The sequence below is a fragment of the Microcaecilia unicolor genome, chromosome 7, assembly GCF_901765095.1.
Source record: "Microcaecilia unicolor chromosome 7, aMicUni1.1, whole genome shotgun sequence".
Classification (NCBI taxonomy): domain Eukaryota; kingdom Metazoa; phylum Chordata; class Amphibia; order Gymnophiona; family Siphonopidae; genus Microcaecilia; species Microcaecilia unicolor.
The window spans coordinates 2,109,402-2,127,421 of NC_044037.1; the positions used below are offsets into that span (position 1 = coordinate 2,109,402).

The 18,020-nt window shown below is 45.0% G+C and overlaps 1 protein-coding gene across 1 annotated transcript in view; it reads left to right on the forward strand.

The window, feature by feature from the left end:
• NLGN3 (neuroligin 3) overlaps window positions 1–15,826 on the forward strand; it is a 64,680-nt gene extending 48,854 nt beyond the window's left edge. The window contains exons 4-5 of the mRNA XM_030209450.1: window positions 13,053–13,842; window positions 14,339–15,826. Of these exons, the coding sequence (XP_030065310.1) occupies window positions 13,053–13,842; window positions 14,339–15,182 (1,634 nt within the window). The 3' untranslated portion in view covers window positions 15,183–15,826. The remainder of the gene's footprint in view (window positions 1–13,052; window positions 13,843–14,338) is intronic.
• The last annotated feature ends 2,194 nt before the right edge of the window (window positions 15,827–18,020 follow it).

The window sequence follows — 18,020 nt, forward strand, 5'->3', positions numbered from 1 at the left end:
TAGATATTTCCTCCTCATCACTGTAAAGGCAAGTTAAGGTATAGAAGGATATTACTAGACAGAGCCACATTTTACATAGAAAGTCGAGATCAGAATTGAGATGTCCAGGTTGAAAGTTGCTCAATTCCATTGATAGTTTAGAAAAGCGTTTTCTCAAATACCAGTGGGCACTGCAGCTTACAAATAAGCACATCGCAAATACGAACAGTACAAAACCAGCAGTTTCCTTGATTTCGCAGCTTCCACATGTACGTGTACAGTCCCATTTTACAACCCTACATGTGTAAATGCCATCAAGTAAGTAGTCAGGCCACGGTCTTAACCTGAAATAAACATGAGCAATTTTTTTAAATCTAAACATGCCTTTGAGCTGTTGTAAATCCTGATGGAGACATGTCTCCTAGCTGTGAAAGGGGAGAAACCATGTGCAGATTTTAGTCCTGACAGAATTACGCCTCTTTGAAATCTCTGTGTAAATCGCAGCTTTCTGAAATCACCATTTACATGTACATATGATATACAGAGCCGTAAAGACATATGTGTGGCCAGTTTGGGCACAAGAGAAGCTGATGTGCCGGAACTGCTGCCCCGTCCATTGGCTTCCCGTGCCGGCGTGGCACACAAGGATGGGGTGGGAGCATGCCAAGAGCACACTGGAGCGTGATTCACAGGGCACGTTTCCGGCTTGCAACGCTCCTGGTGGTAACACATGTGTAGCTGCTCCTATGAACATGTAAAATAACGGCCTCAGTGTTGATCTTCTTTTGCTAGTCTTTCATGGTTGTTGTATCTGTGGGTCCAAAGATGGGTGATTGGATTGATCTGTGATCGACAGATTGTTGTTAACTGTAGACTGCTCCTGAATTATTAATTTGCCGTTATTGCTCCTTTTTGACCTCCGGTTGCCGTCATAGAAACATAGGGGCTGACATTCAGACTGCGGGAGGGAGCCCGGCTAACTCACATGGTTGGTGGTCTTCCCGGTGACCGGCATTGAATGTCCATTTTATTTTTAGCCGGTTTAAAGTTAACCAGCTAAGTTGATATTCGAAGATAGCTAGTTAACTTTGAACCGGCTAAAGATATACCAGCTATTTAAGCAGCCCGATATAGTCACTTACAATATCCGAATGGGGATTGAATATTCAGGGATAACCAGCTATATCGTGAGATATAGCTGGTTATCTCATAAATGCTAACTGGGAATATTCAGCGAGGGATAACTGGATATCCCCTGCTGAATGTCGCTGGAAAGCTGGTTAAGTGCCATTTAAACAGCCAAGTGCCATTCCCGGCCAGATAAATAGTTTTGAATATCAGGGAGTTTGAAAATGACAGTACAAAAAGATCATATGGCATATTAAGTCTGCCCATCCATACCAAATACCACTGACCCTGCGAGGGAATCCAAGGGACCGTTGGATCACGAAACAGAAAAAAGGGTGATTAGGGAGGACAAGGCCATAGCGGAGAAACTGAATGATTTCTTTGCTTTGGTCTTTATGGAAGAAGATATAAGAGATCTGCCTGTACTGGAAAAGGTTTTAAAGGTTGATGACACGGAGGCACTGAAAGAAATCTCAGTGAACCTGGAAGATGTAGTAAGCCAAAGTGACAAATTAAAGAGTAGTAAATCACCTGGACCAGATGGCATACATCCAAGGGTACTCAAAGAACTCAAGCATGAAATTGCTGATCTGCTGTTAGTAATATGTAACCTATTGTTAAAATCGTCCATAGTACATGAGGATTAGAGGGTGGCCAATGTGACGCCGATTTTTAAAAAGGGTTCTGCTCTTGGTGATCCCCTAAATAATCCTTCAAATATCGGAGCAATCCTAGTGGATTCCCTACCTCCTCTAACAGAAGATCTTTCATCTGGAGAAGACTTCATGAGCATTAAACCCAAAACACAGGATTTCACTGGGTTTGCCTTTCGGGGGCAATCGGCGATGAACCACATGGCAGGTGTAGGGCCTTCACTAGCGCCACTGGCATCTCAACCTGAATTAACCTCACAAATGGACTTATTTACTATCCACAATTCACCAAGCAAGCAGGAAGCCAAACCACTGATTGAAATTTGCTCCTGGCTTAAAGAAATTAAATCTGATGATGTGTGAGCTCACTGCATTTGGAACTGATTTGAGAGGTGAGATCCATGAACTCGGCAACCGAATTGAAGACGCAGAAACCCGCCTGGAAGAACACGATGAAGCTCTCGCAGCACTAGATAAAAAAAACTCACAACGACTGGCAACACCTCTCAACGCTTACTGGAAAAACTAGAGGATTTCGAAAATTACGTTTCAGAGGAATTCCTGAAATCCCGACCTATGGAGACTGCTAACATGTAGTTCAACAACTTGTTAGCACTCTATCCTGTGGCAGTTATGTAGGTATTTCCTTTAGGCACAGCCACTGAGGGATATTCAGCAGTGGTATTCAGTAGCTATATATATATATATATATATATATATATATATATATATTCAGTAGCTAGGAGCTTAGCCTAGAATGGGTGGCAGAGCTGGTGGTTGGGAGGCGGGGCTAGTGCTGGGCAGACTTATTCGATCTGTGCCGGGGCTGGTGGTTGGGCGGCGGGGATAGTGCTGGGCAGACTTATACAGTCTGTGCCAGAGCCGGTGATGGGAGGCAGGGATAGTGCTGGGCAGACTTATACGGTCTGTGCCAGAGCTGGTGGTGGGAGGCGGGACTGGTAGTTGGGAGGCGAGGATAGTGCTGGGCAGACTTATACAGTCTGTGCCAGAGCTGGTGGTGGGAGACGGGGTTGGGGGTTGGGAGGCGGGGATAGGGCTGGCCAGACTTATACGGTCTGTGCCCTGAAGAGGACAGTACAAATAAAAAAGTAGCACATATGAATTTATCTTCTTGGGCAGACTGGATGGACCGTGCAGGTCTTTTTCTGCCGTCATCTACTATGTTACTATCAGGCATATTTTCAAAGCACTTTGGGAGGCTAAGTTCCATAGGTTTCTATGGAACTTTGGGAGGCTAAGTGCTTTGAAAATGAGCATATATGTGTCCAGAGAGTGGCACTGAAAACCATTGCGGACCATTAGAATATCGGGGAGGCCCACGGCAGTCTATGAGCGGAGCCAGTAATTTCGTTTTTGGTGATATTCACTTTACTAACTGGAAAGCTATGGGGTAGATTTTCAGTGCCGGGCCAAGTCCGGGCAGTGACATTGAGTATTCACGCATGCGCAGCCAGCTAACACATATGCACTTAAGTGACGTATTGAGCACTTAACTAGATAAGGTGAACTACATAAAGATAGGACTGACTTTTATGTGCTCCGCTTTATAAGGTTAGCTTACGCAGTTAAGCACTAAATATCGACACTTAACCAGATAAGTACTCCGGACCCACCCACAAAATAGACGATTTTAGCTTATATACTAACTGGGTATATTCAGCAGCATGATACTACTACTACTAATCACTCCTATAGGACTACTAGATGTACACAGCACTGTACACTAATCATGTATGAGACAGTACTAGCTGTACTGTTACTACTTATCATTGCTATAGCGCTACGAGACGTGCACTAAATATGTATGAGAGTCCCTGCTCAGCTACTACTATTACTACTTATCATTCTGTAGTGCTACTAGCAGTACACAGCACTGTACAATAAACATGTAAGAGACACTCCCTGCTCTAATACTACTACTTACCATTTCTATAGCGCTATGAGACGAACACAGTGCTGTACACGAACACGAAAGACAGTCCCTGCTCTACAACTACTACTAATCATTTCTATAGCGCTGGTTTGGATTACGTTTTTGTTGATTTTTTTTTAAAGTTGCTTTAATTAATGCACGGTCAGTGAGAAACAAAGTACTATTAATAAGGGGTTTGATACAGCAGAATGATTTAGATATATTGGTTGTGACAGAATCCTGGTTCAAGATATCGGATGTAGTTTTGGCAAATCAATGTTGTCCAGTGGGTTGGGGTTGTAGACTTGGGAGAAGAGGAGGTGTTTTTTGTTTTTGTTTTTAATTTATAGAGCGGAGCTGCAGTTAGTTAAGGTGTTTGACAAGGATTCTGAGGGTGCAGATATGTTCTTATTGAGTGGACTAGTATGTTCTGTATGTTTGATTTACTGTCCGCTGCGATATTGTGATGTGGATTGTTCCTCTCTATTGGCGACATTGTTGGAACTTTCTCTGGATTTGTCCGCACTTGTGATTTTGGGTGATTTTAATCTTCTATTTTCTCCTGGTGATATTAGGTTACATGTTTTGTTTGACACTTTAGCTACACTCTCTTTTGAGCAGATTGTGCAACAGGTTACCCATTAGGGTGGACATGTTTTGGATTTCGTATTTTTATCTCAGCAGTGGGCTGCAGAGGCCCAGGTTATTGTTACCCCGCTGGTTTGGACAGATCATTTTTAATTGAATTGCAAGTACTGTTAAAAAGGAACACGGATAGTAGGCCTTTAGGTGTTAAGGTGGTGCATCCATGGGTTGACCTGTGAACTGTTATGGGATGTTTGGGCTCTGTTATTGGGTGATGTTTCAGGTTGGATAAAGTGGTTTTGGTCCAACATTGGACTAGAATCCTGGTGCAGGCATTGAATAACGTTGCCCCGATGAGAGGGAATGTTGATTCTTGGTTGCCTTCTGTTATGAGACAGGTGAGGAGAGAACTAAGGAAAGTGGAGCAAGAGTGGAGACATCGCGTGACCCAGATGTTCGAGATTCTTATGTGTTAAATTTACAAGAATACACTGCTGTTCTGAAACATAGTAGAGAACAGTATTATCATGAACGAATTAGGGACTCACTAAATTGCCCTAAAGAGTTATTTTCTATGGTCCGGTCGCTTATGCAGGATAGAGCTACCAATGTTTGCATTTCTCCTTTTTTACCAGACAAGCATGCGAGTTGTTTTTATCAGAAGATTCAGAATATTGTGGGTTCTTTTTATGGAGTTAAAGATATGGAGACCACACCTTGGAGTGAAGGTGAAAAATGGGAGGAGTATTTGCCTGTGGAAGGTAGGGCTATGATGCAAGTTTTGAAAAAAATGTCAACCAGCAGGGCTGGTAGGTAATGTTTGTTCGCCATTGTTGTTAAAAATTTGGGTGCAGTAATTATTCCACTGTTAGTTCAGATTGTGACTTGTCTTTTAAGTAGTGGGTTTGTTCCGGAAGACCTTAAGTTATCAACTGTGCATCCTGTGGTGAAAGACTATAAAGTAGGTCCTAATGATCAGGCTAATTATCGGGCAATTTCATCTTTGCCGGTATTAGCTAAATTGTTGGAGCAGTCTGGATGGTTTCATGACAAGGAATAATTTGTTGGATGAGAATCTGTATGGGTTCCGTAGAGTGCATAGTACTGAGGCTCTGATGGCTGTGACTGTGGATGAGATAAGTTTGGGTTTAGATAATCATCTTAGTTATTTTGCATCCTTGGATATATCAGCAGCATTTGATACTATTGATCATGACATCTTGGTACAGCACCTTGGTGACTGCGGCTTGCAGGGAACTGTTCTGTTTTGATCATATTTGAAGGGCAGGAAACAGAGGATATGTGTGGGAGATCAATTATCATCACTGTGTTCTTCTGATACGGGACTACTCCAGGGTTTTCCTTTCTTGGCACTACTCTTTAACATCTGGGGCATTTGTTGTGGTCCTTTGGAGTCTTGGAGTGTTGCCACGATTTGGGTTTCTGCCAGGTACTTGTGACCTGGCTTGGCCACTGTTTGGAAAACAGGATACTGGGCTAGATGGACCATTGGTCTGACCCAGTATGGCTACTCTTATGTTCTTATTATGCGTCGACATTCAGTTCATTCCCTACAGAGACAGTTGTGTTGAATGAAGGCTGGAAATTTAATTGTACCTGCAATGAATCACTTCCGTTCAGATGTGACTAGGAAAGAGTCTTTTTCGATTGCTGGGCTTTCTGACTAGAATCGATTGCCAGCTGAACTGAAGCATGAGACTCATTTGTTGACATTTAAGCGTAAATTGAAGAGACACTTAAAATACTTGACTTTTTCTGCTTTTGCTGATACTCTGAACATTTTCATTCCCGTCCGTGAACCTCGATGTCGGTTAGTTTCTTTTTTTTATTTTTTGGTATGTTTTTGTTTGAATGTTTTATGTATTCTAATATGTGTATATTGTACCTCGCCTTGGATAAAGGAGGGTTATAAATAGTAAAATCTAAATCTACAAGACATGCGCAACTACTATATATCATTTCTGTGACGCACTTAGGGAGTAGAAATCCACGGGAGATGTATGTGTTAGGTGGGGAGAGTCTGATAGGTACAGATGGGGAGAGGGATCTTGGGGTGATAGTATCTGAGGATTTGAAGGTGACGAAACAGTGTGACAAGGCGGTGGCCCTAGGTAGAAGGTTGTTAGGCTGTATAGAGAGAGGTGTGACCAGCAGAAGAAAGGGGGTGTTGATGCCCCTGTATAAGTCGTTGGTGAGGCCCCACCTGGAGTATTGTGTTCAGTTCTGGAGGCCGTACCTTGCGAAGGATGTTAAAAGAATTGAAGCGGTGCAAAGAAAAGCTACGAGAATGGTATGGGATTTGCGTTACAAGATGTATGAGGAGAGACTTGCGGACCTGAACATGTAAACCCTGGAGGAAAGGAGAAACAGGGGTGATATGATACAGACGTTCAAATATTTGAAAGGTATTAATCTGCAAATGAACCTTTTCCGGAGATGCGAAGGCAGTAGAACGAGAGGACATGAAATGAGATTGAAGGGGGGCAGACTCAAGAAAAATGTCAGGAAGTATTTTTTCACGGAGAGAGTAGTGGATGCTTGGAATGCCCTCCCGCGGGAGGTGGTGGAAATGAAAACGGTAACGGAATTCAAACATGCGTGGGATAAACATAAAGGAATCCTGCTCAGAAGGAATGGATCCTAAGGAGCTTAGACGAGATTGGGTGGCAAAGCCGGTGGCGGGAGACGGAGATGGTGCTGCGCAGACTTATACGGTCTGTGCCAGAGCCGATGGTGGGAGGCGGGACTGGTGGTTTGGAGGCGGGGATAGTGCTGGGTAGACTTATACGGTCTGTGCCAGAGCCGGTGGTGGGAGGCGGGGCTGGTGGTTGGGAGGCGGGGATAGTGCTGGGCAGACTTATACGGTCTGTGCCAGAGCCGGTGGTGGGAGGCGGGGATAGTGCTGGGCAGACTTATACGGTCTGTGCCCGGAAAAGGACGGGTACAAATCAAGGTAAGGTATACACAAAAAGTAGCACATGTGAGTTTATCTTGTTGGGCAGACTGGATGGACCGTGCAGGTCTTTTTCTGCCGTCATCTACTATGTTACTATGTTACTATGTGACGCTATTAGACATACACAGCACTGTACACTAACCATGTAAACGACTGTCCCTGCTCTACTACTACTGTCATTTCTATAACATACAGTGGGGGAAATAAGTATTTGATCCCTTGCTGATTTTGTAAGTTTGCCCACTGACAAAGACATGAGCAGCCCATAATTGAAGGGTAGGTTATTGGTAACAGTGAGAGATAGCACATCACAAATTAAATCCGGAAAATCACATTGTGGAAAGTATATGAATTTATTTGCATTCTGCAGAGGGAAATAAGTATTTGATCCCCCACCAACCAGTAAGAGATCTGGCCCCTACAGACCAGGTAGATGCTCCAAATCAACTCGTTACCTGCATGACAGACAGCTGTCGGCAATGGTCACCTGTATGAAAGACACCTGTCCACAGACTCAGTGAATCAGTCAGACTCTAACCTCTACAAAATGGCCAAGAGCAAGGAGCTGTCTAAGGATGTCAGGGACAAGATCATACACCTGCACAAGGCTGGAATGGGCTACAAAACCATCAGTAAGACGCTGGGCGAGAAGGAGACAACTGTTGGTGCCATAGTAAGAAAATGGAAGAAGTACAAAATGACTGTCAATCGACAAAGATCTGGGGCTCCATGCAAAATCTCACCTCGTGGGGTATCCTTGATCATGAGGAAGGTTAGAAATCAGCCTACAACTACAAGGGGGGAACTTGTCAATGATCTCAAGGCAGCAGGGACCACTGTCACCACGAAAACCATTGGTAACACATTACGACATAACGGATTGCAATCCTGCAGTGCCCGCAAGGTCCCCCTGCTCCGGAAGGCACATGTGACGGCCCGTCTGAAGTTTGCCAGTGAACACCTGGATGATGCCGAGAGTGATTGGGAGAAGGTGCTGTGGTCAGATGAGACAAAAATTGAGCTCTTTGGCATGAACTCAACTCGCCGTGTTTGGAGGAAGAGAAATGCTGCCTATGACCCAAAGAACACCGTCCCCACTGTCAAGCATGGAGGTGGAAATGTTATGTTTTGGGGGTGTTTCTCTGCTAAGGGCACAGGACTACTTCACCGCATCAATGGGAGAATGGATGGGGCCATGTACCGTACAATTCTGAGTGACAACCTCCTTCCCTCCGCCAGGGCCTTAAAAATGGGTCGTGGCTGGGTCTTCCAGCACGACAATGACCCAAAACATACAGCCAAGGCAACAAAGGAGTGGCTCAGGAAGAAGCACATTAGGGTCATGGAGTGGCCTAGCCAGTCACCAGACCTTAATCCCATTGAAAACTTATGGAGGGAGCTGAAGCTGCGAGTTGCCAAGCGACAGCCCAGAACTCTTAATGATTTAGAGATGATCTGCAAAGAGGAGTGGACCAAAATTCCTCCTGACATGTGTGCAAACCTCATCATCAACTACAGAAGACGTCTGACCGCTGTGCTTGCCAACAAGGGTTTTGCCACCAAGTATTAGGTCTTGTTTGCCAGAGGGATTAAATACTTATTTCCCTCTGCAGAATGCAAATAAATTCATATACTTTCCACAATGTGATTTTCCGGATTTAATTTGTGATGTGCTATCTCTCACTGTTACCAATAACCTACCCTTCAATTATGGGCTGCTCATGTCTTTGTCAGTGGGCAAACTTACAAAATCAGCAAGGGATCAAATACTTATTTCCCCCACTGTAATAGATATAGAAACATAGAAACATGACGGCAGATAAAGGCCACATGACCCATCCAGTCTGCCCATCCTCTGTAACCCCTAATTCTTCCTGTTCCTAAGCGATCCCAGGTCTTCAGGCTGTATTTTGTCAGGAGCTGTTCACATCTCCTTGGAGAAGGTCCCTGGATTTCAGCCAACATTCCTGAGGTGGCCTCAGCCCTTCTGTGGCGGGTCATTGCTTTTCCTTTTAGAGAATGGGAAGAAATGCCGTCTTTGTACAGTTGAGGGCTTTTACTTCTGCCCTGGCACAGCTCTGCAACCAGCTGTGCAGGAAGTGTGCCTGAATGGCTGGTATGAGCTAAGTGTCTCTGTTCGGGTCTTAACCCTTCAAAGGCTATGCCTCCTGCTGCATCGTGGACCCCCTGGAAAAGATTGCTGCGTCTGCAGTCACAGTAAGGGAGCCGTCAAATGCACAACCACTTGATTTCCTGCTTGCTAGACCACAGCGTAGGAACCTAGACCTCTCCTCACAACTGCCATTCACTGTTCTTCAGGTCTCCTGACGAAGGAGCAGTGTTGGTAGAAGACGGCCATCATTGAATTAAAAGTACAATATTTTATGTTCAAGTCCAGTTTTAGAGCCTGTAGGAAAAACTCCAAAGCAGCATGTTTACAATGTCACAAAACTAAGCTCACAGGATAGAATCATGACAGCGGACCAGGCAAACACCAAGCATATCCTGTTCATGCATAGTAACATAGTAAATGACAACAGATAAAGACCTGTACGGTCCATACAGTCTGCCCAACAAGATACTTTATATGTATACCTGAGTTTGATGTGTCCTTGCCATTCTTAGGGCACAGACCATAGAAGTCTGCCCAGCACTGTTCTTTTACTAAAAGTTCTGAAGCTAACGTCGAAGCCCTTAAATTTTACACTCAAGCCCATCCATATCTATTCAGTCACAATCAGGGCATAGACTGTAGAAGTCTGCCCAGCATCGGTTTTGCTTCCCAATTACCAGCGTTGCCACCCAATGTCCACTAAGATTCTATAGGTACATTCCTTCTAAACCGGATTCCTTTCTGCTTATCCCACACATGTTTGAATTCCATTACCATTTTCATCTCCACCACCTCCCGCGGGAGGGCATTTCACATATCCACCACCCTCTCCTGTGAAAAAATACTTCCTGACATTACTCCAGAGTCTGCCCCCCATCAACCTCAATTCATGTCCTCTAGTTCTACCGCCTTCCCCTCTCTGGAAAAGATTCATTTGCGGATTAATATTTGAACGTCTGTATCATGTCACCCCTGTTTCTCCTTTCCTCCAAAGCTGTGAAAATAATCCATGACCATCTAAACATCATTAATTTAATTTTTGTACCGATATCTAACTCATAAAGAATAGCTAAACGCAGCAATCACAGTACTTTTCTTTATTTAAGCAGAACTGTATGAATTTTCCCTGATTCGTATTAAATTTACTGCGATGAAGCTACAAAGTGGTAAATTTAAAACGAATCGGAGAAAATGTTTCTTCATTCAACGTGTAATTAAACTCTGAAATTCGTTGCCAGAGAATGTGGTAAAGGCGGTTAGCTTAGTGGGGTTTTAAAAGGAAAAGTCCATAGACCATTATTAAACTGGCATGGGAAAATCCATGGCTTATTTCTGGGATAAGCAGCATAAAATGTATTGAACTTTTTCAGGATCTTGCCAGGTATTTGTGACCTGGATTGGCCCCTGTGGGAAGCAGGATGCTGGGCTTGATGGACCTTTTGTCTGTCCCAGTGTGGCAACACTTATGTACTTAATTACACCTATCTGTGTTACGTCACACAGACAGATGCCGAGTTAAACATTGCCAAGCCATTTTTTTTGTGTATTGTTGCGTATTTTATTTATATGTTTAAACTTTGTAGGTTGTTTATTTTGCATAATTCATTTCTTGCATCATATGGAGGACACTGGGATAAAGTGCCAGGGAGTTTGCGCACTTTTGAAAGAGACTCTTGCTTTTTGTGCAGGTAGATTGTCTACAGAAAATAATGCTTGTAGAAGTGAAACTACCGTCTCCCTTATGTTTTTCTGCCCCTCCCCCTCTAATTGTGGCTAAAGCCCACTTGCTTTCTGAGACACCTGGTTATGCATTGCAACCGCTCTTTACCTTGTGCCTGATGTTGAAAACAGTCTGTTCCACATTTTCAAAGGATTTAGGAGCCTAATTTTGTGAGTTAGGAGCCTTGGTTGTCCCTTTTGAGAACCCTCCTCTCCCCGTATGTTCCCACCTGTAACCTCCGCTCTCAGGACAAATCACTCCTATCTGTACCCTTCTCCACCACCGCTAACTCCAGACTCCGCCCCTTCTGCCTCGCTTCACCTTATGCCTGGAACAGACTTCCTGAGCCCATACGCCATGCGCCCTCCCTGCCCATTTTCAAGTCATTACTCAAGGCCCATCTCTTCTCCCTTGCTTTTGGCGCCTAACCACCTTCCCCATTCCTGATACCTACACTGACTACTTAGTCTGTTACCGTTAGATTGTAAGCTCTCTTGAGCAGGGACTGTCCCTCCCCGTGTTTAAACTTGTACAGCGCTGTGTAACTCTGGCAGCGCTATAGAAATGCTAAGTAGTAGTAGTAGTAGTAGTGAGTTTCTCAATATGGGTGATTAAGGGGCGGATTTCAGCACTGTAGGCCCCTTCCTTAGGGACCTAAAAGACAAAAGTAGACCTGACTTGAAGAGCCTGGGAGCGATTTCCAGTGGAAGAACCTCTGCTTGAAGTTGAGAGTTACTTCTACACTTGACTCGAATTGAATTATGGATAAGTCATCTGTTTAAATTAAGACAGCTCTTAAACAGTCCTGCTTAAACGGATAAAGTAATACTCGGAGCTCTGAATTTTAGAGTTATCTGAGTAACTTTTCATTCAGCCCCTACATTGCTTCCTGGCCTTTCTCCTCTTAAACACTTCAATCATTTTGGATATTAACTTCCTAAATGTAGGAGAATTTTTCTCTGAAAAACTTGGCCTTCTACATTTACTTGAAAATCGCCCCCTGAGCTTATGACCCAACCGCACTGTCTAAAGTTTGGTGTTTACTTTTCCCTATTTAACCCCACCAAACCTTTGTTTGTTTTGTTGTTAAATAATTTGATGTAGCCAACACATAACTTTTGAGAAGACAGTCAAAATGTTGCATCAAGAGAGAGTCATTCTGGGACAGAAGAAAAAGCTGAGTGAATAACACCAATATGCATTTCTGGGTACAGTTGAAGAGTAAAAGGATGTTGCTGTATTGCTCTGTGCCCACGTAAATCCTTCTGTCTGTCCAGAGCAGGGAGTTTGCATCTGCTCTTTGGAATGCACAAATTTTCCAGCTTAATTTCTCTGCATATGCGTGTATTTTATAAAGTGTGTGCACAAAACATACCCCACCCCCTCAGCTCTGCTCCTGGAAGCATCTCCGCTCAGTCCAGGTGAACCTGTGCACATATAGACAAGCGGTGTACTCCTGTAATCCTGGCAGTCACACCCAAGTGCTGCTCCGCAAATACCTGCTTAACTTAGCCTTTATTTGCGTGAGGATGACCAGAGGGGCAAAGAATGGGTGGGACATGGGCAGGGCTTCCACGATGCACGTTACGTACAGACTAGTGTAAGTTTCGTGTCTCGTAGGCGTGTGCACCTGCATCAGCTCTTTGGCTTAATACTGGTTACACTACTGTTCTGTACGTCAGGGAGGCAACTGTTGTATGCAAAAGACCCTGTTACCTGTGGAAATTCATTTTTTGAAATTCTCTTCTTACGTTTAGAACTGCAGACCGGGGTCCTATTTAAATGGCTAGGGAGAGTGAATATCTGGCGTAGAGATAAGCAGATTAGTTATCCACTCATCTCTATATACCAGCCATATGACTAAATATTGCCCCTTAACTTCCAAATTTTGACTTCTAAGTCCTTTGAAAATCAAAACCTTTTGCAAATCAGCCCTGTATAACCGAGTCTTTTTCCCTCTGCAGGACTCTTCCAGAGAGCTATTATCCAGAGCGGCTCCGCCCTCTCCAGCTGGGCGGTCAACTACCAGCCTGTAAAGTACACGCGAATGCTGGCTGAGAAGGTGGGATGCAACGTGCTGGACACTGTAGATATGGTGGACTGTCTACGTCAGAAGAGTTCCAAGGAACTGGTGGAGCAGGACATTCAGCCTGCTCGGTATCATGTAGCTTTCGGGCCGGTCATCGATGGTGACGTGATCCCTGATGATCCTGAGATCCTGATGGAGCAGGGCGAGTTCCTGAACTATGACATCATGCTTGGGGTGAACCAGGGCGAAGGGTTGAAATTTGTGGAAAGTGTAGTGGATGCAGAGGATGGAGTGTCCGGCAGTGACTTTGATTATGCTGTCTCTAATTTTGTAGACAATTTATACGGATACCCAGAGGGGAAAGATACCCTGAGAGAAACCATCAAATTCATGTACACAGACTGGGCAGACCGTGATAACCCAGAGACTCGTCGCAAGACTCTGGTAGCACTTTTTACTGACCACCAGTGGGTGGAGCCATCAGTGGTGACGGCAGACCTCCATGCCCGCTATGGCTCACCAACATACTTTTATGCTTTCTACCATCACTGCCAGAGCCTGATGAAGCCAGCGTGGTCGGATTCAGCTCATGGAGACGAGGTGCCTTATGTCTTTGGGATCCCTATGATTGGCCCAACTGATCTGTTCCCCTGCAACTTCTCCAAGAATGATATTATGCTGAGTGCCGTGGTCATGACGTACTGGACCAACTTTGCTAAGACCGGGTGAGGAAAGGGAGAAAGCAACTGTATCTTTAGAAAATGCTTGTCTCCTTGCCTGTTATCTTTATTCTCTCTCTGTCTCTGTTTTTATGTTTTTACATTTTTCCTGGTCTCTCTCATTCCCTTTCCCTGGTTTAGAACTTTTTCTCTGTCTCATAATTTTCCTCATTCTCTGTTCTACTGCCAACTGTACTCCTTCCAGCTCTCACTCTCCTTTTCCACTTTCGATCCTCCGTCCTCCCTCTGCTCTTCATTCTCTTCCTTCTTCTTGTCTGTAAAATATCATAACTGCATTAAGCACAGCTCGCCTAATCTCAGTATTTTATTGATTTTCTATGTCAAGGTGATCAAGCCAAATCTGCTTTTGCTCTCATCTGCCTTCCCATTACCACCACCGCCATGTGTCTGCTCACTTCACATTTTTCTGTTGTGTGTGTCCCATGAATTCTGATAAAAATTGAAAGTGACTTTTGCAGGTGTTGATTGTTTTCATTGTTAGGGACCCGAACAAGCCTGTTCCACAGGACACAAAGTTCATCCACACCAAGGCAAACCGTTTCGAAGAGGTGGCTTGGTCCAAGTACAACCCTCGGGATCAGCTTTACCTGCACATCGGTCTGAAGCCTCGTGTGCGTGATCACTATCGTGCCACCAAGGTTGCCTTCTGGAAACACCTGGTGCCACATCTGTATAACCTACATGACATGTTCCACTATACCTCAACCACCACGAAAGTGCCACCACCTGACACCACACAGAACTCCCACATTACCCGGCGTCCGAATGGCAAAGTCTGGACCACCAAACGCCCACCCATCTCACCAGCGTATAACAGTGAATATGCCAAGGAGAAGTGGAACTCGGACGAGGATGGAAGTGGCCCAACAGGAGTGGAAGAGTCACGAGATTACTCCACAGAGCTGAGTGTTACCATTGCTGTTGGCGCATCCCTCCTCTTTCTTAATGTTCTGGCGTTTGCAGCACTTTACTACCGGAAAGACAAGCGGCGACAAGACAGCCACCACCAGCCCAGTCCCCAGCGCAATGCCATCAATGATATCAGCCATACGCTGGAGGAGGAAATCACTTCCCTGCAGATGAATCAGGGACATCATGAGTGTGACGCAGTTCAGGCTCCCGATGCCTTGCGCCTCACCTCGCTACCTGATTACACGCTCACCCTGCGCCGCTCGCCAGACGACATCCCGCTGATGACTCCTAACACCATTACAATGATTCCAAACTCTTTAGTAGGACTACAGACTCTTCACCCCTATAACACCTTCGCTGCGGGCTTCAACAGTACAGGGCTGCCTCATTCACATTCCACCACAAGGGTATAGTTTGGAAATTTACTCACCAGCTCTGGACACGACACATTGCCATAGAGTGAACAATGCAGACATGCAAACACGCTTCCATGCACTGAGAAATGTCTCTACAGGTTGGAAAGACGTTCAATTGACCAAGGAAATCTAACCATTTATAAACTGAAGGAACAAATTAAAACAAAGAAACCTTTTAAATCAAGGACTGGGAATCAGCAGACATGTGGCTGCAATGCACCTGTCAGAAAAGGAGAGTGACTATAACACTTCTCCCAGGCAGAAGGAGATCAGATCTAATGTCTGTCAAAGAGAAAAGGACTTGCAGATGACACCTCTAGAGCAGAGAAGTCTCGGAGGAAGACAGTGAACAGATATTTTGCTGAATGTATTTAACATGTCTCTGGGAAAGAGGATGAATACACTTGAGAAATGTATATAGTGGGTCCTTTGACTGTGGCTGTGATGGTGTTTATACTAATTTCACTCTGGGGTTTTACTCAAATTCCTTTCTTTTCTCCATCAGACCTGTTGTCCCTGTGGTTTTGTCTCCTTCCCTGCCAGGCAGAAACGGTCATTTGGCCTTCCCGTATTTTTTTTTTTTTTTTGTGGCATTTGCTTTTCTCTCCTATGGGAAGAAGGAAGGTGGAGATTAGTCCCCAGTTTCGGCCTGGGCTTTCGGACACCTGCTGCTTGCCAGAGATAGAGAGACCCAGCTGGGGAAACCACAGCTACTGGATCAGAGGGAAGAGAGGCCAAGAATGCACCCCCTCTTCCAGCTTAGCTTGGACCATGAGTCTAACAGGGGTGGGAGGCAGCAGGCTTCACATCATGTGTCTGTCTTTTACTATACTAATGACCACAAATGAGACTGGGGGGAAAAAAACCAGGGAAATTCTCTGCAGTTTTTCTTTCTGTTTAGCCACTACTTACTTCTTGCTCTGTCATTCCCTCCAGCCCAGTTCTCTGTGCCCTGTGGATACACGCTATACTACCCCCTCTAAGCCCAAACAGCAGTACCTCATAAACTAGTGACCCCCTTCCCCAATATCAGTGTCACACTGTGTTTTATTCCATGAGTGTCGCACTGTGTTATGTCCTGTGAACTCCCCCCATGTCAGTGTCACACTGTGTGTTATTCTATGAGTGTTCAGGGGTGTTGCAATGTGTTGCCTCCTGTGAGGCTCTGGGGTGCACCCTAGTGTTTAAGGTGTCGTATAGTGCTGTGTCCTGAGAAAAGCCCCCATCTCCGAGGTGCCGCCCTGCGTGATGTCCTGTGAGCTGAATGCCACGAGTGCTCCAGGGACATCAGTCCTTTCTGTGACCAGTGAACCCCACCGAGGTAGACAATTTTTACATTTATCTCTTTTTCTGATCAAGAAATCACACCTTCCAGTTTCATTCGTTTAGGAGCTGATTCACTGTAGCAACACTTATCTGTCTGCCATTACTACCTGTTCTTTTCAATGTAACCTGGCGTAACAATGGTGTGGGTTCCCCTGCTTTTCGTTTTTCATCTCTGATGGAGAGAAATTTTCAAAGCCTTTAGAAACTCACATGCCCTGTATGGGGCTATAGTAAATACACAGAGCCTGTATTTTGCATCCTTTCACCTGCAAGGAGCAAAGGCTTCTGCTGAATGTCCTGAAGGGTTGGCAACTAATTAAACTTTAACTGTGTGTGTATAATTTTCTGGGCTGGTTTTCAACACAGAAAAGAAGTGCAGTGGGCCACAGATGGAACTGAAAGGAGGAAGCAGAATTTATTTAGGGACCTAACACAGCCCATGTTTCAACATCTTGCCTGCATCAGGGGTTGTGGTGGTCTCAAACACAGGTAACTCCCTATAAGTTTAAGTCACAAGCTTTTGTCAAAACACGCGAATCTGTAGTTCTGAAATGAATTCTTCTTTCAGCATCTGAAATACGTATAGTAGGTAGAGAAACCTGTGGTATCTTAAAGACTTCAAAGTACTCCCTTCGAGGTAAACAACCAGCAGAGAGAAAACATGGAGAAGCCATGCTACCGGCCTTCTGTTGACTAAATCCTTCACTCGAGGGGGCTGCAACGATTCATGAAACTGGCTTTTCAGGATAGAAAATGGGACTCTGCATTTTAGTATCTGTCACTGGCTCTGTGATACACAGGCTCTTTCCTTTGGCCCTAAAGCAGATGCTAGTACAGTGGTCTCAGAGGTTGGTGGAGACTGATGTGTGAGTGGAACATGGGGATTAGAGAGACACATTTTCAGCTGATTGTGAGTGGCATACACCGTGGCTGTGCGGATTTTAGGACACAGGGATGGGAGGGACACATTTTCAGCTGATTGTGAATGGCATACACCGTGGCTGTGCGGAGTTTAGGACACAGGGATGGGAGGGACACATTTTCAGCTGATTGTGAGTGGCATACACCGTGGCTGTGCAGATTTTAGGACACAGGGATTAGAGAGACACATTTTCAGCTGATTGTGAGTGGCATACACCGTGGCTGTGCGGATTTTAGGACACAGGGATGGGAGGGACACATTTTCAGCTGATTGTGAGTGGCATACACCGTGGCTGTGTGGATTTTAGGACACAGGGGTGGGAGGGACACATTTTCAGCTGATTGTGAGTGGCATACACCGTGGCTGTGTGGATTTTAGGACACAGGGGTGGGAGGGACACATTTTCAGCTTATTGTGAGTGGCATACGCCGTGGCTGTGCGGAGTTTAGGACACAGGGGTGGGAGGGACACATTTTCAGCTGATTGTGAGTGGCATACACCGTGGCTGTGCGGAGTTTAGGACACAGGGATGGGAGGGACACATTTTCAGCTGATTGTGAGTGGCATACACCGTGGCTGTGCGGATT